The sequence below is a fragment of the Fusarium venenatum genome (assembly GCF_020744135.1).
Source record: "Fusarium venenatum strain MPI-CAGE-CH-0201 chromosome Unknown EDB82scaffold_3, whole genome shotgun sequence".
In the NCBI taxonomy this organism is placed as follows: domain Eukaryota; kingdom Fungi; phylum Ascomycota; class Sordariomycetes; order Hypocreales; family Nectriaceae; genus Fusarium; species Fusarium venenatum.
This window is the reverse complement of record NW_027072131.1, coordinates 7191265-7214943: the sequence shown is the minus strand read 5'-3', so window position 1 is coordinate 7214943 and position 23679 is coordinate 7191265. Positions and strand designations below refer to the sequence as shown.

General features: G+C 50.3%; 5 protein-coding genes across 5 annotated transcripts; 3 read left to right on the top strand and 2 right to left on the bottom strand.

The window, feature by feature from the left end:
* Positions 1-146: 146 nt before the first annotated feature.
* On the top strand, positions 147-6268 carry EDB82DRAFT_277953 (uncharacterized protein). Its single transcript, XM_065607369.1, has 4 exons — positions 147-763; positions 829-932; positions 989-5833; positions 5885-6268. Exons 1-4 carry the CDS (start codon positions 447-449, stop codon positions 6148-6150), a joined length of 5532 nt encoding a protein of 1843 aa, XP_065464248.1. The 5' UTR covers positions 147-446; the 3' UTR covers positions 6151-6268.
* A 529-nt stretch (positions 6269-6797) lies between these two features.
* EDB82DRAFT_510052 (uncharacterized protein) lies at positions 6798-9804 on the bottom strand. Its single transcript, XM_025728916.2, has one exon. The coding sequence runs from the start codon at positions 9696-9698 to the stop codon at positions 6981-6983; it is 2718 nt and encodes a 905-aa protein (XP_025583235.1). The 5' UTR covers positions 9699-9804; the 3' UTR covers positions 6798-6980.
* A 648-nt stretch (positions 9805-10452) lies between these two features.
* On the bottom strand, positions 10453-15791 carry EDB82DRAFT_539722 (exocyst complex component Sec3-domain-containing protein). The gene is made up of 4 exons (XM_065609315.1): positions 15429-15791; positions 12872-15297; positions 11695-12824; positions 10453-11643 (listed from the first exon to the last, which is right to left on the bottom strand). Exons 1-4 carry the CDS (start codon positions 15550-15552, stop codon positions 10728-10730), a joined length of 4596 nt encoding a protein of 1531 aa, XP_065464247.1. The 5' UTR covers positions 15553-15791; the 3' UTR covers positions 10453-10727.
* Positions 15792-17086: 1295 nt separating this feature from the next.
* On the top strand, positions 17087-19420 carry EDB82DRAFT_510045 (iron-containing alcohol dehydrogenase-domain containing protein). Its single transcript, XM_065608830.1, has 4 exons — positions 17087-17346; positions 17407-17795; positions 17845-18482; positions 18552-19420. The coding sequence occupies exons 1-4, from the start codon at positions 17317-17319 to the stop codon at positions 18977-18979; spliced, it is 1485 nt and encodes a 494-aa protein (XP_065464246.1). The 5' UTR covers positions 17087-17316; the 3' UTR covers positions 18980-19420.
* Positions 19421-20214: 794 nt separating this feature from the next.
* EDB82DRAFT_277889 (uncharacterized protein) lies at positions 20215-23092 on the top strand. Its single transcript, XM_025728913.2, has 2 exons — positions 20215-22204; positions 22268-23092. The coding sequence occupies exons 1-2, from the start codon at positions 20467-20469 to the stop codon at positions 22957-22959; spliced, it is 2430 nt and encodes an 809-aa protein (XP_025583232.1). The 5' UTR covers positions 20215-20466; the 3' UTR covers positions 22960-23092.
* Positions 23093-23679: the final 587 nt, after the last annotated feature.

Here is a 23679-nt window from a genome sequence, read left to right as displayed (position 1 = left end):
TGACCGACACTGGCCGTCGTTGGGCTCGTGGTTGCTTGACTGCGTTACTGATTCACGAATATTCGAGACAATAACTCGATTTACCCTTCCCACACAAGTCGCCGATCCGTCCGTAGTCAATCGCTGCCTTCATTTTGTGTTTAATGGTCCGCCCGTGCTTAGGTAGCCTCTGGCTGAAAACCTACAACCTATTGTCGTTTGCTAAGCTTTCGGATATCTAAGCCTGGACCTTGCTATTCCTCGACCAGGAAAACCCCAGGCGGCCACAAACAAACAAACATCATCTTTGAAGCACTTGACTTTCGGCCGCGGCTCGTGCTTGTGCTTCCCTCTCTTCATCTCCCTTTCATCTTCCTCGTGCAACACACGTCGGCCGCACCTTAGACACTGCCTCATTATCTGCTTTTTCTTTCAGATGCATCGTCAGTACAAAGCTTACGACAATTATGTCTTCTAGAATCACCAGATCTTCGGCTCGTCAAGCAGCGAGTCAGGCAGCCCAAACTAACGATATTGCTCCTGCCGCTGCTGACGTCCCGACCACCGCACCCTCCGCTACCCCAACCTCACGCAAGCGAAAAGGGCTCGCTCCCGAGAAGAGTCCCAACACCGCATTGTCCTCCGGATCTTCAGGTCGACGGTCCAAGAGACAAAAGATCCCCGAAGCGGTTCCTCCCACCACTACCACTACCAATAGCAATCACCAATCAGCACCTAGAGCCAGGCGAAAGGGAAAACCTGCCGTAGAGATGGATAGCCCAGAGTAAGTGTTGGACGCCGGCTGGTCCAGGTTGGTTACTTGAAAGCAATATACTGAAGTTCTATCAGAAATAACAGGCCCGGATCTGCGAATCCCGCCGAACCCTCTATCCCCTCCGGTTCTTCCAGCCGAAAATCCAGCCGCTCTAAGAAGCCCACTGGCCCTCCACAAGGTTAGTAGGAAACACAGAAGCCGCGTGATCAATCGCAGAACTGACCATGAACCTAGAGTCGGCACAAGGCTCAACCCTAACCACACGAAGATCGAAACGAAACCTCGATAGCGCAGTCGATCAAGATACACCAATGACGGGCACCGACGAAAATAGAGACCCAGGACCACCACCGCCTCCTCCCCCTCCCATCAACCACCACGACGATGACGATAGCGAAGAGAACGACGATGATGATGATGAGGAGGGATCACGGAGATACGATGACGATGACGACGACGACGATCCGTTTGGCGGGTTCGGTGGCCCTCCTGGCAGTCTGAGTAGTACCTTGAGAGCGTTGACGGGGATGATGTCTGGCCTCACATCGCGATTCAGGGAACTCCTTCACAACCTACGGGTAGATGACCTCTCGGTGCAGCTAATAGCCCTGCAGGAGCTCTCGGAGATTCTCTTAGTATCAAACGAAGACAATCTTACTGGCCATTTCTCGCCAGATGCATTCGTCAAGGAGCTGGTTACGCTCATGAACAAGGAGGAAAGCCCCGAAATAATGCTACTAGCTTGTCGGTCTTTGGCAAACTTGATGGAGGCTTTGCCCGCCAGTGTCGCTAATGTCGTCTACGGAAACGCCGTTCCGGTACTATGTCAAAAACTCCTCGAGATATCCTTTATCGATCTGGCCGAACAAGCCCTTAGCACGCTGGAAAAGATTTCAGTCGAGTATCCTACAAGCATCGTTCGTGAGGGAGGACTTACTGCGTGTCTTTCATATCTCGATTTCTTTGCCACAGGTACTCAACGAACCGCCGTCACGACCGCCGCCAACTGCTGTCGCAACATCCCCGAGGACTCTTTTCCAGTTGTACGGGATGTTATGCCCACGCTTCTCAACGTTCTCAATAGCAACGACCAGCGTGTTGTTGAGCAGGCCTCGCTCTGCGTGTCGGGTATAGTGGAGAGCTTCAAATATCATCCTCACAAGCTTGAGGAACTTGTCAGTGTGGACCTTCTCCGTGGTGTTCTGCGTCTTTTGGTCCCTGGCACTACCAACATGATCAGCTCCAGCATCCATACTCAATTCCTTCGGGTCTTGGCTTTCACTGCGCGAGCTAGTCCTCGTCTTTCTGCTGAGCTTTTCAAGCTCAACGTGGTGGAGACATTGTACCAGATTCTCACAGGAGTATCACCGCCAAGTGGCACCGAAGATGTCGCCTCAAAGCTGGACAGCGTTGTAATCATGCAGGCCCTTATTCACCGGCCCCGGGACCAGATCATCGAAACTCTCAATGTCATCTGCGAACTTCTTCCTAACCTACCGCGAAATGCCGATCCATCTTTCGGAGACTTTGTTGAGCTCATCGCCTCTACTGAGCCGCCACACCCTGTATCCAGTGGAGGAAGAAACCGCAGGACCACAAACGAGAAGCGGATCGAGCTTTTGGAAGATTGCAAAGACGAAGTCCGCCGTTTTGCTCTCATCATCTTCCCTACTTTGACAGACGCCTTCTCCAGTACTGTCAACTTGAGTGTTCGCCAGAAGGTACTCACAGCACAGCTCAAGATGCTCTCCAACCTCGACGAGGATATCCTAGTAGAGGCATTGACTCCTGTTCCCTACGCCTCTTTCCTCGCATCTATTCTCTCGCAACAGGATCATGCATCTCTCGTCATGCTTGGACTCCAAGCTGCCGAACTCTTACTCAGCAGACTCGATAAGATCTATCGCTACCAATTCTACCGCGAAGGTGTCTTCCTGGAGATTAACAAGATCGCCGAAGAGGAGGATCCCGTTGAACCAGAACCAAAGAACGAGAAATCAGAGGGCGACGATGGACAAACTGCGGAACAAGAGAACGAACACTCTTCGGACCATGAATCTGAGCACGACGAAGATGAGGAGGATGAGGAACGCGAAACATCCGACGACGATGAGGATGAGGACGTAGAGAATGATAACGAAAATGGCGAGGCAAACAACGATGACATGTCCCCTGTTAGCTCCCGAGGATCTACTGTGTCTCTCGAGGTTCCTCTCGGCCGCTACATCTCCGACGTTCGCTCAATGAAGTCCCGAACCCGAGATGTTGCCAAGAAGTTCCTGGAGACCCATGAAACCGAAGGCCACGGGCAAGCAATGAAAGCAAAGGCTACAGCTATTCTTGAGGCCCTGTCCGAATTGGCTGGCGAGCTGGAAACCTTCTATCTCAAGCGATCGACCGGAAACACTGGAGCCGACAAAGGGAAGGAACTTTTCGCGCAACTTGCATCATACTTCGATACAGACGTCCTGGAGAGCGTCACGAGCGCAGAACTTCTAGCATCAGGCCTGGTTCGCGTTCTCCTCGAAATATTCAGCAATCCTGACGAAGAACTAGCTCGCGCCGCTCAATCAACCTTTTTGGAAGTCTTCATGGCCTACACTGTAAAGTCAAAGCCCAAAACAGCGACTGCAGAGTCACCGGCGACACCTTTCAGCGTCATGATTCACAAGCTTCAGGACTTGCTCAGTAGGTCAGAGCATTTTGAGGTTATCACAGTGCATCACAATACATTTGATGGCAACCACAGCAGCCCTGCGTCTATGCTAGGCAAGCAGATTAGACTTCGTCTTGTTGCTGATGACGAACTCGAGGTACCTAAGCCGTACCGAAACATCATGGTATCGATCCATGCCATTGCAACATTCAAGTCTCTGGACGACTACCTGCGGCCGCGACTCAGTATCACAGATAGGCCTCGTGGTTCCGCCCGCAGGGACGGGGTCGCTCGAGCGCTTGCGGCAATGGCTAGCAGCGCTGGCTTTGCTGGCCTCCCTCTTAGTAGTGCAGCAGCAGCCCGACTAGCAGCAGCCGACGCGGGAAACCCATTCGCAGGCGGCCCTCCAGTACCCCCGCCTCCTGCTGCCCCAACGCCGTCAAGTTCACGAACCATCCGCAAGTCAAAGTCACAGGCTGCTCCTGCCACACCGGATCAGCCCGCTGGATCGTCTCGGGATAAAGGCTCACTCCGCCGATCCTCGAGGCGGCATGGCGCCGCTAGCACGCCACCAGCTCCCCGACCCCCCCCAGGCGACGATGAGGAGATGCAAGATACACTGGAGTGTGCCGATGAGAAGCAACTGACTGACGATGATGACATCGGAGAAAGTAGTGCACTGGACGCTATTGTTGGTGAGCTTGAAGAGGATATGGATGAGGAATCGACTCCTGGTGATACTTCGGCTGTCAATATGGAGGTAGCTACGGGCGGCCATGTGACAGCACGCAAAGAAGATGGCACTCGTATCGCGACCCCGACTGGATCTAAGGCGCCCAGCCATGCTGGAGAAGCTTCTGCTGGGGCTCGCGGCACACCCACCCCAGCCGCGTCATCATCAAGGGCCATGTCTTACGCCTCTGCTCTTCAAGCTGTACCTCAAGATTGGCACGTCGAGTTCAGTCTTGACAACAAGTTGATCCCCAACGAAACCACAATTTATCGCGCTGTGCACACTTCAGCATCGAACTCGGATGAGCATGTCAGCCGAAGCATCTGGTCGACCGTACACCCTATCAAGTTTAAACGAGTCCCTGGACCACCACCTGCAGAGACTCTGTCGTTCACATCTAATTCGGAAGCGGACGGGGAGGACGAGCACGGTATTCCTGCATCACTCGCAAAACATCCCACAACGTCGTCCATCTTGCGATTGCTGAACATCCTTCATGATCTCAACTCGAACATTGAGGATGTCTTGGTTGAGAAGAAGAACAGCGTCATTGGTCTCAATGTTGAGCCACTGTCTCAGTTTGTGAACACAAAGCTCACTGCAAAGTTGAACCGTCAATTGGAGGAGCCTTTGATTGTTGCCAGCAATTGTCTCCCCAGCTGGGTGGAGGACCTTGCTCGCCTTTACCCATTCCTCTTCCCATTTGAGACTCGCCATCTTTTCATCCAGTCTACATCCTTTGGGTATGCTAGATCGATGACCAGGTGGCAGAACACTCAGTCGGCAGAAGAGGCCCGAAGAGATCGAAACAATGATAGACCATTCCTCGGCCGACTACAGAGACAGAAGGTAAGGATATCCCGCCAGAAGATCTTGGAATCCGCCTTGAAGGTAATGGAGCTCTATGGCGCTTCACAAAGTATTCTGGAGGTTGAGTATTTCGAGGAAGTGGGCACTGGTCTTGGCCCTACGCTCGAGTTCTACTCGACCGTCTCAAAAGAGTTCTCAAAGAAGAAGCTCAAGCTGTGGCGAGAGGTTGATTCAAACGATTCAGACGAGTTTGTCTCTGGAGCCACCGGGCTCTTCCCTCGACCTCAAAGTGACGAAGAGGCCGGAACGCCTAATGGAGAGAGAATCTTGCACCTTTTCAGGATGCTCGGAAAGTTTGTAGCGCGATCCATGATTGACTCGCGAATCATTGACCTTCACTTTAATCCCATCTTCTTCCGGATTGGAGATGCCATCACTGGAGTGAAGCCGTCACTAGGAGCCGTCAAAATTGTCGATCCTGGCCTGGCCCGCTCACTGAAAGCCATCAAGCAGTTTGCTTTGGCCAAGAAGGAGATCGACGAGGACCCCAACCGTACCCCTGCACAAAAGGTCGCCGATACAGAAAACATCACCATCGACGGTGTTAAGCTTGACGACTTGTGCCTCGATTTCACTCTGCCCGGGTACCCGAACATCCAATTGGAAGACAACGGCTCGCAAAAACGGGTTACTATCGACAACGTAGACACGTACCTCGAGAAGGTTATTGATATGACTCTTGGCTCTGGTGTTCGTCGCCAAGTCGATGCTTTCCGTGCTGGATTCTCACAAGTATTCCCTTACTCAGCACTCAGTGCTTTTACACCCGACGAGCTTGTCACCCTGTTTGGCCGCGTTGATGAGGACTGGTCTCTAGAGAGTATGTATACCTCCGATGCTATCATGTGTGATCTTACTAACATACTACTAGCTCTACTTGATTCCATCAGGGCCGATCATGGCTACAACATGGACAGTAAGACTGTCAAGAATTTGCTTCATACTATGAGTGAATTCAACGCATCAGAACGCCGAGACTTTTTACAGTTCACGACTGGAAGCCCCAAGCTTCCTATCGGAGGTACGTACAGCCCACAGATAATGAGTGAACGGTTTCTAACTTTCTGCAGGATTCAAGTCTTTGACACCCATGTTCACTGTCGTCTGCAAACCCAGCGAAGAGCCATATACGTCTGACGACTACCTACCCAGTGTCATGACATGTGTCAACTATCTGAAGCTCCCAGATTACTCTACCATTGAGGCCATGAGGAAACAACTCTCCACGGCAGTCAAGGAAGGTCAGGGAGCATTCCACTTGTCTTAGATTGGTCTACTTTATGAGATACTGCATGAGATGATGCCATGCGCTGTCGACCTTGTTTACTTCGACGATTAGGCAGGAAAAGTTTTCATTTCCGCTTTATGCCCTGATGAAACGATACTACCCCGCGATGGACTGGAATGATGGAATTAGACAGGGCGTCTTATTTTGTGTCTACAGAAGCACAATATTGCATGGCTTGAGGAGTGGCGCAGGACTTTTATCTTCTTTTTTGATGACAATTGCTGGTATGGGCATGGCAAACCTTTGAAGTCTTTTCCGTGGGTCAATGAGCTGGTGGGAAAAGATGATATTAAAATATGACACTTAAGCAGAGTAACCGTAGATGAAATTGTGTTTGGGCCAATATTGTGTTATACGGTGAATGAAATGTCGGCAGCTGTACTCGGTGGTGTTATTGATATGTATGCTCCCCTGGGGATTCGAGGAACAATAGACGAAGTAGGTCACTCTGAGATATTTAGACTATGGTCTTAGGTCATTTATTTTTATAACATAATGTTTATAAACGAGGTCGTATTTACTGCTACCCATTCCTCAATCTTACTCCTAACACCAAACTTGCGTTTCGTAAATACATTTCCAAGGAGTGAATCCATTGTCATCCTGACTATTCAATCCAGCGAGCCATTTCATAAAGCATAATGTTACAAGCCCAAAACAATAAAAGTCACAAAAGTCGCTACAGCCGTTCATCTTCATCCGAGTCCCAAATCTCGGGCGGAACCCTCGTGTCGTCACGCAACAGGCTATCCGGGAGCATCTGGCTTTTTGTCAGAAGCTGCGATGAGCCTGGATTGTAATCCGGTGGCAGATGTAGTGCATCCTCATCGTAACCGTCTAGTAGACTCTCGGGAAGCCCGATGCTGCTGGATGAATGCATGGGAGGGCGGCGAATAGAAGAGGATGACTGCTTTTCAGGGGTGGAGGCTTGGGAGACGGTTGTAGCTTGGGACGGGCGGACCGTGGGCCGCTTAGATACGCTGCCTAGAGAAGGCCGAGAGGCACGGTGCGAAGACGCTGTACGGGGAGTTCGACGCGGGGGAGGTTTAATGGTCGTAGGAGAGGGAGGTATGTGGGCTGGGGGTGTTTTGTTTTGATTTTCATTACTCTCTTCGTCGGGCGTAGAGGGGACGAGAATGTCATCCGAGGGAGGAAACTGTGTTGATGAAGCAAAGTCGCTCTTAAGCTGCTCTTCCACCTGCTGTGACACACTCAGACTTGCGGTAGGAGCCGGACGCTTATCTTCAGGAGCAGGCTGTGATGAGTCGACAAAGAGATCAACTCTTCCACTATCATCTTCATCCTGTATAATCTGCATTGACTCATCTTGCGAATCACCTTCCTTAAACATGGCGTGTCGCAAGTTCCACAGCAGTTGACCAACAACAGCAGGAGGGAAATAAACGTAGCGATCAACGTCACCATCGATCCAACCTTCTTCACGCATGTCGTCGCCTTCAACGGGATTGTTCAGCTCGTACACCTGTGTGAGGTGATAACGCCAAGCTGGGCCCTCGGTTACACGGCCAGGTTCAGCGCAGGCCATAAATCGTAGTAGTTCGCCGTCGTACAACCAGAAGCGAACTACCTGTGCGGGTATTTTGAAGTTGAGGATAAGGTCGGCCTGATAGCCTTCTAGAACATCATCAAGGATGTCTTGTGAAAGTGGGAGCAGGACATCTGTGCGGGCAGATGCAGGTGGAAGTGACTGTAGCGTGGCCAAAGGCACACGCTGAGATTCCAGTGGTTGTGTTTGAGTTGGTGGAAGAGGGCGATGGATAGGATTGCGAACGCGCTTTTCTGGACGACTTCTCGCTTTGGGTGTTGATGAAGGGGGACGGGGTTCTGTTTGTCGTGAACTAAGGGGCGGCAGCGATAAGGAGCTGGAAGATTCCTCCGAGATTATCGGAGCGAAGGCCTGCCGTTTAGTAGTAGTAGTACTGACAGTTTCTGATTGTGCTGAAGAGGATACTCTCATAATCTCCTCCTCTGATGAAGCCAGCTCACTCATCACAAGCTGTGTTTCAGCACCAGCAACAAATGTGTTCTCTGCATCCTCATCCTCATCCTGACCCTCGTCCTCATTCTCATCCTCGCCAAAATCTTCGTCGTCCTCTTCTTCCGAATCGGGAATCTCAAGCATAACTCTCTTCTTGCCACTGCCTGGTGATACCTTCTTCATTCTTGGTGTAGGACTGCCACTTCTTTGGCTTCCGCCGAGTTCGGTACTACCGCCTCTGCGCGTTTTAGTGGGCGTCTCTATCTCTTCCAATCCAGAAGATGACTCCAGCGGCTCAAGAATACTCCTAGGAGTTTTATTAGGCGAGTCCACAGGGAGTTCTCGCAGAGGTGTACGGCCGGTTGACCCCCAGCTATCAGTAGCATAAGAATCTTGAATGATGCGTTCATGCTTTCGAGTTGTTGTAGCCACTCGAGGCTTACCCTTAAGCTCCTTAAGTGGTGATAGCACAGCAGGTGACGACATCTTTCTTTTCGCAGGCGATACCGACACGCGATCAGCAGGACCGTACCGTTCGAGCATCATGCTAGCGGGTGTAGATGATATACTTGGCGGCGCGGATAACTGGCTCGAGGAAGGTATCTCGACCGATTTAGCTCGCTTGCCTGGCGTCTGCTTGTCTGGTGTTTGCGGCACAACAGATTCCTCGCGCTGAGGCAGGTCCTCTTCCGGTTTGCGCTTCAATATTGATTTGAGAATCTTCGGAGTCTTGACGGGCGAGACATGTTTCTTCTTTCGAATATGTACCGGGCTTGGACTCTTTGGGTTTCCTAGCCACTGCTGGAACTCGTCATCTTCATCTTCAGAGTCCTTGATGAGCTCGGTAGGCGTTGAATCGCGGCCGAGGAACTGGGTCAACGTTTGAGTGTGATATCTGGAGCTACTACTGGGTGCATCTCCCATTGTCTTGCGCCGGCTCGATTTCTTTTCTTTCTTTGGTTTGGGTTGTTGTTCATCCGTATCATCTCCTAGCGTTCTTCTGCGTTTCGACCGGGTATTCTTAGCGGAGGCTTTCTTTGCAGTCGCTCTTCGTTTTCTACCACTCGATATAGGTTCCTCGTCATCTTCGTCATGTGTCTTTTGCTCTTCGTCTTCGTTATTCTCCTCTCCTTCCTTATCAGCTCCCATCTCGTCTTCTTCACTATCGCTCAAAACAATCGGATCACGATCTTCGAAGCTCGATACAAAGTCGAATTGTGTGAGTGTTTGTTGTCGCAAGAGCTTCGAGGGCGTCTCTGCTTGTTTCTTTCTATTCTGCTTTCCATATGTGCGTACAACCTTCTTGCGTGCTGGGAAATGTGCTTGCTGTTGGGCGGGCGTTGAATGATAGACGCGGCTCGCAGCGGGGACACCCCCCGAGCGGGTTTTTGGCGTCATTGTTATGATGATTATAAAAAATCGGATATACTTGCACAGTACAAAGGTTGGTGATTTAATATGTGAGTGACGGCATGATCTAGGCAGCTTCGATGTTAATGATGGGTGGAGCCACAGGGCGGCCCAAGGGCGTTAAGTGGCGTATGTCATTTATCGCGACGCGACTTGTCGCGTAAAGTGTATTCTCTTGCCAGCGCCTACTACATCTAGATAACTACAGTATGTATATGGGAAACTTGTAGTCATGTGTGTCTAAGTTCCAAGTAAGCTTTTGTATGAATAAAGTTTTATCTTGATATATAAAGCCCGTCTCCTACCATTCCCAGTTCCCCTCTCTCTTCTTCCCTTCATGTGCACTTTGCACATCGCACCAATGATGGGCCCATGATGATAAAGCTGAGGAACGTGCCATCTCTACTTATCATGTTGGGAACTGAGGTCTATGGCCAGACCAAGCAGGAAGTCTCGCCATTTCTACAGTCGTGACAAGCAACTAGTCGCGCCTATGATGAATGAACCCATGGTAATGAAGCTATCCTACCTGCAGGATAGAACTACCCAAACGAGAGGCTTCAAGGCCATCTGTCATACTGGGAACTGAGGTCGTACTCCTATGGCCAGACTAGGCAGGAAGTCTCGCCATTTCTAAAGTTGTAATAAAACCTACTAAGTCGTGCCTATGATTGCAGGATAGAACTGCCCAAACTTCGAGGTCTTCAGGGCTGTTCGTTATATTGGGAACTGAGGCACAGCGAATTTCTCGATTTACTAGATAGTACTTCACAATCATGAAAGACTTTATGCTTGGATGCTCATATTTGTATACAAAAGAACAATCACTCATTCGCTCATGTAAACATATTGAGATAGACCAAAACTCATCCGTCCAACGCTCGGCTCATCCCTATTTGCCACGAAAAGGCGCCTCGTTTACTCCCCCATGACTGATCATGCACGCCAATAGTAACTATAGTATTCATACAGCAGATTCATGTGATCATATTCCCATTCACTCTAAACACCTGGTACTCAACGGAATGCAGCCTTGACGTCGGCTCGAGGCCATTCGAAAAGGATATCACCACCGTAAACATTGGTCGTAACTGCACCCACCCGTCTCTCGACCTTTTCGTAGAACTGCTCGCACTCTGACAGCACCTTGATAACCAAGTTTCGGCTAAGGGCTGGGTCGTCGGCGTCACCAAAGTGCTTCTCAACACGTTTGCGTAGCGCTTCGATACCCTTCCGGATCTCCTTGGAGTCGTAGTTGCCGAGAACCTTGTTGAAGACCGTTTTGCTGTTGGATGGCTGCGCGGCGATCGATGCCGGTGATTTGCCTGTCTGTAATTGAGCCTCCATACTCTCGAGCTGCTCCAAAACTTTGCCAAGTGGTCGACGCATTACTGCATTGAGGTACAGGTTCATATGTTCGTAGTATGTCGAATTGGCCTTTTCCTTCCATTCCTCAAGCACATCCAGTCCTCGAGTTTCCGTCTCTTCCAGGAAATGGTTCATATTCTCAATCAGTAGAATATGGAAGTTGAGCGCCTCCTTATCTTCTGGGTCCGCAGAACCGGTTGTGATGCCGACCGAGGGGTTCTCTCTTGCGATAACCATGAGCGAGTCAAACATGGTCTTGAGTATACGGTCGTATTCACGATCGATAGTGCCTCGGGCTGCTAGTGATGCGTCGACACCAACCAACATGCCCTCAACAGCCGCTGAAAAGAGAGGGAAGATACGAATGAATGCAATAACACCCTTTCGCTTGCTAATCTTGACCTTGGTGTCTTCGATAGCACGAAGCTGCTCGTCGACAAACTTCTTAAAGCGGATTTCTAAATGGCCATGGAGCTTTTGCAAGAGAGTATTAAGGAACTCTTGGTTGGATTGGCCGACGTCAGCGATATACTTCTCCAAAGTCCCTAGGACACCGATTCCTTGCCTGGAAAGCTGTTAGCAAACTGTAGGTGACGCTTCATATGTTTGAACTCACAAGGGATCTTGCCCAACAACCCATTCCATGAGACGAAGTAGCTCGGACTCTAGGAACGTGAAAATGACCTCCATGGCACGGAGAATACGTCTGGCCAGGTCTCGATCGGGTTCCATCAGTCGTGGTCTTCTGAGATCGGTACCTCCCCGGTCATATGGCGGTGTCGCAGCGACAGCATCAGGGAAATCGATTTGTTCAAGTGTTGTTGCATGGAAAAAGTCAACAATGAAGTTTTGCTCCATCTGCATCAAGGGGAGCAAGTTATCCAGCACTCCGGCAAAGACTTCATAAGGCGGGTTTTGGTTGTCGCCTGCTCCCTTGTCAACCTTTGATTTATTACCACCGTCTTCTCGAGGGGATCGGAGCCGGGCCAAAGTTCCGCTGCGCTTGACTGTCAGCTTTCTGGCAGTGGTAGCTACGCCTCCGTCTTGGTTCTTCTCAATTGCTGACGTGAATAGCATTTCAGCGTCCTCTCCAGTCATCTTCCTGGCATTCCTACGCCAAGCCGCAATGACAGCCTGAAACTCGACCCGGTAAACAGGCTGGCTCTTGTCTTGGTAGATTTGAATAACCTGGTTCCACTCTTCGCCATGCATGTCCCTGGCGTAAAGCATCAGAGGGCTGAATTGCCAGAGTGTGTCACGGCCGAGGTCGTGATGTGTTGAATCCACATGTCTCGACAAAGCTCCTTCCATAGCAAGCTTTGTCTCAGTGAAGGCCTGGTCAAACTGTCGGGACATAAAAGCAACAAACCTGCCAATGAACATGGCACTCTCTTGATCATAAACCTGCTTCTTCTCCTGAACGATTCGCATCTGGTTGAAATCGGGGTTGAGACCAAGGGTCTGGTTTGTGTCTGATGTGACATCCACCTTCAACTGATCAGCGCTAGTGCGAGAAGGATCAATCTTGATCATGGCCTTGTAGAGTGTCACAAGAGAAGATTCGACCTCTTGTAGCCCATTGATATCATCCAAAGGCGATGCTCTAAGTACTTCCAGCTCGTTTGATGTGATGGCGCAAGTCTCAAGCAAGGACTCGAGTTCTTTCTTGAGTAGCTTCTGGTTTGCAGTCTGCACTTGGAGACCCTGACCTTGGGCTTCAATGTAGGCAATATCCTCTGAGAGTGTCTATTTCGTGTCAGTAAGGGGTTTTCCGAGTCGGCGAGGACACATACCGATAGTTCGACGGAATAGAGTGTGAGCAGATTATCCAGCTCCTCACACTCGGCCATGGCAACATCAAGACCTAGTTTGATCGCGTCGACACGCTCGTCTTCTTCGCGGAAGCGAGCCAGCCAGCCACCAGCTTGGGCTTTGTTGAGTTCGCGCTCCAAATCATCCCTCATTTCCTCAACGTTGCGACCTCGCATTTGATCTCCCGGAATCCAGCCGAAATAATCCAGCCATTGAGCGAAGTCCTCACTCCTTTCATCAAGGATGGCAGGGTTAACACCTAATGACTGCAGGTACTTCATGTCATTACCCGCATTAATGGAGCGACGCGGCTCTTTCTTCTCGGGCTCCTTTGGTTTCACTTCCTGTGGTGGGCCATGTGCACTAACAGGCCTACTCGTTGGGAGAGTAATCTTAACTTCAGGAACCAGGGACATTCGATTCGCTGACTTGGACGGTGCAGCTGGCTTCTGCTCCTCCAGCTGTTTGTTTTCTTCTTCGGTCATGGGTGTCTCTACAGGTGTTTCTTCGGGCGTAGGTTGTTCGGATGGTCTTGGCGGCGCCGGCACAACGCCGCTGATTCCATCTGGGCCATCCTCCGTTTTGTTCTTCAAAAGACGCAAGCGCTCTCCAGCACCACCAGGTCTAGGTTTGAAGGCGGTAGCGGCATTCGCCGCAGATGCAGCCTTCCATAGGGCGCCAGCAATTTCGTTCCTTGACTTTTTGACTTTGATCATAGGGCCCAAGCCAGGCTTTGACTCTTGACCTGAGATTGCTGGGGATGGGTTGGAGTCTTGGTCGGAGATTTCTGTACCCTGTTCTCCAGGTGATGGCTCATCTACTGGCTGGGGCGACTCTTGTTTGGGAGGCTCAGGAGGTGGCTGCATGTTTGCAAACCTGGGCACGCTCACTGTCATTGGCGAGACATCCGAAGAGCCTCCTCCCCCAGAGCCTGGAGAGAGGGCCACTGCAGGGTTTGGCGATTGAGTTTGTGAAGGTGTAGGTACGCGTGCTGGCGCGGGACTAGGTACACGGGCTGGTGCAGGGCTGGGGCCCCGAGCTCGTGCAGGGCTAGGCATACGACCCGGAGATGGTCCTGGACTGGATGTGTTGGTTCGAGCTGGGCCAGCCTGTTGATAGCCAGTAGGAGTTGGAGTCTGAGCCGATGTACGAGATTGTGACGATCCCGGCCTGAGGGCAGCAGGTGTAGGAAGCGGCTCACGTTTTGGCGGATCTGGTAATCGTCCTGTGGGTGGTGGCTTGGGTTGTTCCAGAACACTTCCGGTGAAAGAGCTGTTTGCCGACTTTTGACTTGAGTTGTCCATTCTTGGGACAACACGTTCGCTGCTGCGAGGCGGAGGGGCCATTGGCTCCTTGTTGGGACTGATCAGTGGTGGGGGAACCAAGTCTCGATCCTGAGGGCGAGTCGGGTCCATGGGCGGCCGTCTCCTCTCCGGGGGCGGTCTTTCTAACTGGAGGGGTGAAGGAACTGGCTGTGGAGGTTGAGGAGGTGAGAGAATGGATGGCGGTTGGGACTTGGGCGAAGACTGAGGTTGAGGTGGAGGCTGAGGTGGTGTAAGTATAGCTGGTGTTCGATTATCGGCAGTCTCCCCAAATCTGCCATACGATCCTGGCCCGTTCGGGCCATTGCGAGATCGCGGTGGTAGGCTAGAAACGTCGTCACTTCGGGCAGTAAAGGAGGTAGCAACGGAATCCTGGCTCTTATTGTTTTGTGCCATCCATCGAGGTGCAGGCGGACGTTCTCTCGAGGCACTGGAATCGAAGCTTCCCACGGGTGAAGGGCCGAGATTTGGGTGTGCCGGACGAACGCCAGGTCCCTGATTTCCTTGTTGCGCCTGATGTCCAGGATGCATTGGGTGTATAGGACGAGGAGGAGCGCTCGCATTTGCATTTTGGCTGGTAGCTTGCTCGGATAGTGGAGGTGGAGGAGGTCTTGAACCACCAGTGGCTGGACGTCTCGTAGCTCCCATTACCTGGTCATACTCCTTTTGCTCAAATCCTGCAAGCTCTGGCGTCTTTCCACCCGTGTACTTGCCATATATCTTGATTAGACTGGCAATGAAGAACTTTTTTTCCTTATCCGTCTGGGCATGCCAGAAATAGGGCTTTCCAAGTGTTACCTGGAAGCCAGTGTCACCAGCCCAATCGCGATAGTCGGGCCTGGCTTCGGGGCCGGTATAAGATTCAATGCGCGATAGATCGTCGAGGTTCCATGTCTTGCCAATGGAAAATGTGCCATTTTGGTTTTCTTTGGACTTGTGCAAACGAACTCGGCCGGATTTGCGCACAGCCACGATTATTATTCGAGGCTTCTGTGTTTCGCCATTCCGCGCCTGTGGTGGAGGAGGGGTCGTAGGATAGGACGAGTATTCGGTGATTCGGATATGGGTGATGTAGGTTTCGAGAACTGCCCGACTGTTAGTTGATTGAAACGGGTGCGAGCTTATTCAATCGCTGAGCTTGAGCGACATCGATAGTCCGTTGAGCTTAGAGCGGGATGAAGCTTTGGCCTGGCAACAATATAACAGCAAGACTTACGAGAGCCATCAACATCCTTCTTATTGAAGCAGCTTTCGACAATGCGGCGCTTCTCATCCTCAAATCGCTCTGCCCTGCTGGCAGCCGCAGCTGCACCGGGGCCACCCCCGTTTGCGCGGTCCATGAGGGAGTTGGGGGAACGGAATCACGCAGTGCATCAAGCTGAGCAAGGAGGCATGTTCTTTCTTAGGAGTAACGGTTTGGCGTCGGATTGTTTCGGGTTCGAGGGATTAATTGAACGAGCGACTGCGCAGTCCAAGGCGCGTTGTTTAGCGCCTTGGTATCGAGTAGATGATATAGGTCGAATGTAGGTTGAAGTCGTAGTTGGAGGACAAGTCGTCGAGTCGAGGTCAATGCCAAAGTGGCTGGAGGTTCCCTATTTCGAGGTGGAGGTTTCGGGTGGACACCTGCTTAGGCTGCGTACATGTACCTGCCTCTGATGCTCCACTGCAGCTTGTAGCTGAGTATCAACGGTTTTTGCTATAGTCGGTAGTTTTGGCACTAAGAGCTTACTTTGGAGGTGTTTTTATCTAATATATCACTTACAACATGTTATCATCTTCAATCAGAATTCAGTATAATTAGCGATAGAGATTCTCTGTTGTCGAGCTACATTATCAAAGTCATGTGTCGAGCATATGTACGCCACATGATGAGGTCAGCGGTATCCCACGCCACATTTGGGAATGGCGCGCGTCAAGCTTGGCCTTGGAGTAATTGGAGCTTCACTATTTGATGATATCCAGAGTTGTTGGTTGTGAACATTTTCAAGGCAGATCTTGTGGGAGTGATATTGGTGTTGCGTATTTGGCACAGGTCGCATTAAAATACCCACTCAAGTTAGCAGGTACGATATATATGCTGTGTAAGTGATTTGTTTTCTCTGTAGTCATCACTAACTCACAAGTAGAATAATAAGAAAAGAAAAGAATACTGTCCAAACCCCGCTGAAATTAAGAAGAGAATGTAAGTTCCTGAAAATACTGTGGTAAAAACAATATTCGCTGTGTCAATCTGAACCTACCCTAGGCATCATCTACCGAATCATGCTGGGTATACCCGCCCGATCTTTTTTACCCGAAGTTGAGATTCAAGCTTATTTGCTTTTGATGAATTGTCATATTCTTTGATGGGGTTCTCTTCAAAGTTTGGTAGCTTGATTAATTGACATATTCTGATAACTGCGTATCAATGCAATCCTGCGTCCTACCACTGATGCCGCTTAGTTGAGTCGCTATTAAACATGACTTCTGTCTTATCCTAACTAACCTATAGGAGAGGATCTTAAGAAACTGGATCTCCCAGTTGAAGGATGTCAAGAATAAACAACTAACCCTTGAAATAGTTGAGTGGTCTAAAAATGTAATTTTGACTTATTGAATTTATTCCTCAAACATGCGTTAGTCAATTGCTTTGATCTTTTCGGTACTATATAGAATCAGAACATCAACATCGAGGTTTATTGATCTAGGTTTATGTATTTGTATTTGTACTTGACAGTTAGGTACATATCGAGTAACAATCGAATGTTGACATCTCATGATATAATGATTTGTAGTACTGGGTATGTTCAAAACGACGTCAGCTAAATACCCAATTAGGCAATTTCTCAATTCAACTTCCTTCTCAGAAGCTGGAGATCCGCTTTCCCCTCACGAATCAATCAAGCCGCATCATTACACCCCCAGATCGGCCTTCACCCCGCAATCGGGGGTTGGTCCTCGATAAGCCGAGGTTGTGCATACATAATACAAAGCTATTCTTACCCGTCGTAACCGTTGTAACCAGAGGAGCTGAAGTTGCCTCAAAACCCTTGTCTTGTCGAACCTAGTCACTTCATTGTGAAAGAACATCTCATCTCGACAGTCTCAGTGATACTAACGAAACCATGGTTCCCTCTGTGAGAGTTGTTCCCAACGTACGTGACACAGTCTGAGTGGCCTCATATCGAAATAGTATACTTACATCTCCTCACCAGGCTGCTAAGCGAGCTACCAGCTTGCTACGCACTATTCAGTATACACACCCACCTTCATGCCCTTGTCACTCAAACCCAGGATACCATCAAACACCATCTTTCACTCCATCAAAGCATGCTCACCAGCGCAAGTATGCCACTCCAACTACACACCCGGGTCAGAAGGAGTACGCCTTTGAGATGGCTGCTTCGTCCATCAGGTTTGGTCCTGGTGTTACTCAGGAAGTTGGTATGGACTTGAAGAACATGGGAGCTCAGCGTGTTTGCGTCGTGACCGATGAGACTGTCAACAAGTTGGATGCCATGAGACAAGTCCGTGAAGCTCTCACTCGGGAGGGCATTCCTTTCGAAGTGTACTCCAAGGTTCGTGTTGAACCAAAGGATAGCTCGTAAGTTTGACTTTGTAGACGAACGGGTCAGTTCACTTACAGAGGACAGCATCAAAGAAGCAATTGCTTGGGCCCGTCCATATGCACCAGATGCCTTCCTGGCCGTTGGAGGTGGTTCAGTTATGGACACAGCCAAACTTATGAACCTTTACACAGCGTACCCTGACGCTGACTTCCTGGACTTTGTCAACGCTCCTCTAGGCAAGGGCCGTCCCATTGATAAGAAGCTAACACCACTCATCGCCGTCCCTACAACAGCCGGCACCGGCAGTGAGACAACGGGAACCGCCATCTTTGACCTTGTATCTAAGCGAGCCAAGACCGGAGTCGCTCATCGAAACCTCAAGCCTACACTTGGTATCTGCGACCCCCTCAACACTAGGACCATGCCTGCCGCTGTCAAGGCTGCTTCGGGCCTCGATGTTCTTTGCCACTCGCTTGAGTCCTGGACCGCCATTCCGTACAACGAACGAACACCCAGACCAACAAACCCCATCCTTCGTCCAGCATACCAGGGCGCCAACCCCATTTCCGATGTCTTCTCATTTCATGCGCTTCGCGATACCATCAAGTACCTCCCTCGATCAGTGAAGAACCCTGACGACCTTGAGGCCCAATCCAAGATGCTTCTGGCTTCCACGCTGGCCGGTGTTGGGTTCGGTAATGCCGGAGTTCATCTTTGTCATGGTTAGTGCATATACCGCTTTGTTTTATTTTCCCTTTTTTGCCCCTGTTTGAAACTAAATGTGAACCCAGGCATGTCGTACCCCATTTCTGGCCAGAACCCGGGCTACAGTCACGATGGCTACGAGGTAGCTTCGCCGCTCATTCCCCACGGTGTCTCTGTGGCCGTCTCCGCTCCGGCTGTCTTTCGGTTCACCGCCGCTTCAAACCCAGACCGTCATCTGGCAGCGGCCGAGGCCTTTGGTGTAGATATCAGCAACGTGAAGCGAGAGAGCGCAGGCGAAGTTCTCGCTGAGGCCATCACAAAGTTTTTGGCAGAGTTGGGTGACCAGCCCAAGGGTCTGAAGGACCTGGGCTTTGGCACGGAACACATTGAGGCCCTTGTGGAGGGTACCATTCCGCAGGCACGTGTGTTGATGCTGGCACCAGGATTGTCTACAGAGCTGGAAGCGGAGAAGGACCAGTTACGAAGACTGTTTGAGAATGCCATGACACATTGATGATGGTCGGTCCTGAAGATAGGAGGTTTGATTATCATGCGGGTATGCGATTGCGCGTTGCCGATCGATGTGTTGACTACAAAGGGATGTCGTGCCACTTTATATATTTGGATGTACAATTGATCTACTGTACAAATATAGAACCGTTTTACGACGTGACGAATTTGGAGCACATGCATTAATTGCGTGGACCGTTGGGGATGAATCGATCTACACTGATGGATGAGAATCATGGGTTACTATGTATATCAGAACGCATTGATATTGGAAGTTGAGCTTGGATATAATAACTGAGTATCAATCTTATTCCCCTGGTTCGTCAGAAACTTAAAAGCTGTTAGTATGTCTGCATGTTATACCAGGTCACGCTAAGTTATGCTGTGCAAGGGATCTATGCTTGATTTGTGCAACTTGTAGCGTTTCGGGTGCAAGCAATTGACCGTTTAGAACAGTCCTTTCCCTTCTAGTGCTCCGTAACACCGACAAGCCGCAAGCCTCCCTGTCAAAAGTATTCTCGGTACCATACTCTATTGGGTGAGAGAGAGTGGGAATGGGAAAGAAGGAAAAGTCCCTGCAGGTACAGATCCACTAGAAGATTACTGAATCAGGTAAAAACAAGACGAATCGTGCATTGGTCTGCCGAGACTGCCAGTGCTAACCCAGCTAGTAAGGCCCTTGACAATTTCTCTTGTTCAGTTTTTTGTCGAGGCGAAATGCGATGGAAGCGACTACAACCGAACAGACCTTGATAGTCGAGATGCGGCTCCAGTTGGGCATCGGGACCAAAGTCTAGACTATCGGTTCCCCTGTCCCCTTTCACTTTCTCACCTCCTGGTTCATGTAAAATCTGCTAATTCTCCCTCTAAATAGAACGTCAAGAGTCATGAGTCTGATTAGTGTTTTCATCGTTGTGGACCGGTCAACCCCCGGACTGGCGCTCGGAGAAGCTTCCGGTGGCCACTACGTCTTTCAACTTACATAACAAAAACTTGCAAAGCGGTTTCGCAATAGATTCCCAGGAAGTCCCAAGACTTTCTAGTCTCGAATGCTAGAAACGCTCCCTCCCTGTGCCTCCACATCCTACGTCACGGGGCCAATTGGTAGGTATTGTACGAGCCGAAGATGATCGCTGCTTTTGCCGGACATGGTCAGGGCCCGTCTTGGTCAAAAATTATAGTGGCACATATTACGGATACTCACGATATCTATTGCACCATAACTAACTTCACCCCATAGACGGGGTCTGATGGATCTCTTGACTGTATCGTATAATAGAAAACGTAAATCCTGCCCTTTTCACCAATCCCTTCCCCACGAAACTCTCATCTATCCCCAGTTTAACCCTGTTTACCTTTGGTCATAGTCCCATCTTTTCTCCTCCTACACGCTCGTTACCCTACTAAAATCCATCCTCAACTGATACCCTGATTTCGCAGGATACACACTAAAGTTAGTTGCTGCAACTTCAAACTCAAAAACAAACCCCAATGGAAGGCTCTTCAAGGGATATCAAGGACGAACCGGACCTTGAACCTGGCCCTGCACCACCCAAGCCAGTTGCCAGCACCGAGCCGGAACTACCATCAAGTCCAAAAGGTGCTGCTGCTGCTCTCAGGAAGGACAAGGCACGCGTGAGGTTCAACAGCAACGCCGCTGCCAATCCCCCACAGTCCCCAGCAAACCCTCCGGCTGCTCCGCAAGCTCCAGGTGTTGCTAAGCCTAGACCTTCACTCTTGCGCGGCAGCTCTGCCGAAGTCGTCAAGACTCTCAATCTCAAGGATCATGACGATGAGTCGGATCCCGAGTCAAAGGAGGCCATGGTCGCTGCGCGAGAACGTGCCCGTATCATGGCTGACAACATTCACAATGATTCATCTGCTATAGACAGAGACTCACTCGAGTCCAGCACCGTTGGAACACCAGGCTACGATAGCCCATACGGCTCCAGCATTCCCCTCCAGGATCTTACCGAAGCAGGCAGCAGCAAGGAAGGTTTCCACAAGCTCCCCTCCGAAGACAAGGAGGGCACTGGCTTGAAAGATGAGGCTTTCAAGCTTGTCCGAGCACACACCCAGCGTTTCGGACCCAGCTCCAGCACTGGCCAGAACTCGCCTGAAGACAAGGAAACAAAGGGGAAAGGAAAAGAGGAGCGCAAACTGACGGAACTCAACGATGGTAACTTTGACGGAGTCTTTGATGTACCTGCACCCGAACAATATCGCGGAAGCGTTTTGTCGCAGCTTCTGAAGCTTTACAAGCCCCCAGAGCCATCTTTTAAGGGCACACACCACCGAGCTGCCTCTACTTCTTCCGTGATTAGCGATGGAACCCCCACTGTTCAAGGCACACCGTCTGGTGCTTCTACGCCGAGGCGCAAATGGTACGACCAGAACAAGTCACAAGATACACTCGCCAACCTTATCGAGGCTTCATCGCGACTCGCCAACCCCAACGACGCAGCCGGCGACAAGTCCAAGAAGAATGGAAAGAAACCTCAGAGACCGGCCAACCGACGAACGCATAGCGCAAACCGATTGAGTGGACTTTGGCAACAACAAGAAGCACGCATTACCGTCCACATCGCCGAGACTCTGGCCCGACAGGGCTACATCATCAAACTATGCCGTGCTTTGATGATGTTTGGAGCTCCCACCCATAGATTGGAGGAGTATCTCAGCATGACGGCCAGAGTTCTCGAGATTGATGGCCAGTTCCTCTACCTACCAGGATGCATGATCATCTCGTTCGACGACAAGTCCACACACACTACTGAAGTTAGAATCGTGCGTACCGGACAAGGTATCGATCTAGGCAAACTCAAGGACGTCCACCTCATCTACAAGGAAGTCATGCACGACATTTGTGGCGTTGAGGAAGCGACCGAGAAGCTCGAAAATCTCATGAAGCGCAAGGACAAATTCCACAAGTGGCTTAGAGTCGTCATGTTTGGACTCATGAGTGCCACTGCAGCCCCTTTCTCTTTCGGAGCTCGTCTGATCGATCTTCCCCTCATTTTCGCTTTCGGTTGTCTTATCGGAGTGCTGCAGCTTGTTGTGGCACCCAACTCTGCTCTCTACAGCAACGTCTTTGAAGTGTCTTCCACCATTGTTGTCAGTCTCTTGGCCCGAACCTTTGGTAGTATCAAAATGGGCGGCGAAGAGATATTCTGTTTTGGTGCGTTGGCGCAGGGCGGAATCGTCATGTTGCTGCCCGGTTACATGGTTTGTAAGTCAACGATCTATCCAATCCGACCTTTTCAAGGGTGGTATAATTAACATGTGCAACTAGTATGCTCTGCTCTCGAACTACAATCCCGTGCCATCGTTCCCGGATCGATTCGAATCGTATACGCCGTCATCTACTCTCTTCTTCTCGGTTTCGGTATCACCGTCGGCTCCGTTCTTTACGGATTGTTTGACTCTGACCCATCCAACACGACGACCTGCCCCAACGCCATGAACCCTTACTACGCCTTCCTCTTTGTTCCTCCCTTCGTCGTCAGTCTATGCGTCATCTACCAAGCAAAATGGCGCCAGATGCCCGTCATGGTTATTGTTTCCTTTGCCGGATACATGGTGAACTACTGGTCCGCCCAAAAGTTCAAGTCCAGCCCTCAGATTTCCAGCACGCTTGGTGCTTTTGCTGTCGGTCTGCTCGCCAACCTCTACTCTCGACTCCGACACGGTGTCGCAGCTGCGATTCTCATCCCCGCGGTGTTCTGCCAAGTGCCAGGAAGTCTTGCGTCTACCGGAGGATTGCTCAGCGGTCTGCAAGTTGCCAACTCTCTTACCAACGCGACCGGCGAGATCCAAGGAACGTCTTCTGTGCAGCTCACACAAGGCAGCAACCCTGACAACCTGGTGTTTAGCGTCGCTGCTTCCATGATCCAGATTGCCATTGGTATTGCTGTTGGACTCTTTATGAGTTCACTGCTCATCTACCCACTGGGCAAGCGTCGCAGCGCCCTCTTCAGTTTCTAATTTTTGTTTGTACAACTCATACTCAGCGTGGCATCAGCATATATAATTTGTTTTTATTATCTGTTTTGAAAAGTTCTTGCATTTATTACATGGCATATACAGTCAATGTTTGGAATTATTGTTTTTACTGAAGCGATCGATAAAGACACGCATTTGGGTGTTTAGATAGATGGTGGTGTGGTTAGCATATGTATACATTAGACATGTACTTGTTTATGACTCGGTCTTGCATCGGAGTGGGCTTGGTTATTATACAATGAATATGAATGAATGACTCGTATTTCTATTCATGGACTTGGCAGGTTTCCAATATCGTGATATACACCCATCTTGTTACAAGCCATAACTCAGATCATCATGCGTTGGCAGCACGTGCTTCTTCCACTGGCTTGGGACATGCGATTGTTTGTCATCAAGCATCGACATCATAGCTGCAGCTTTAGCTTTGCCTTCCATGGTTTCAGCACCTGGGGGTGGATACGGATACGCGTGTTCTAATGCCGAGTACCCCGGAATAGTTGCATGCTTTTAGCATCACGGACGGACAGCATGTCATTCATTCCAGGGCTTCTGTAGAGCCCCATATTATCATGCGTATGTAAACAGACGACGTGTCACAAGACTCCTGATTCGGAGGTTCGCATCCTTTTCTTGGCTTATAAAGAAATATTTCTATGGGTGGTTAGGTTGCCCACATACCGTCGGATACCGGCAATGCCA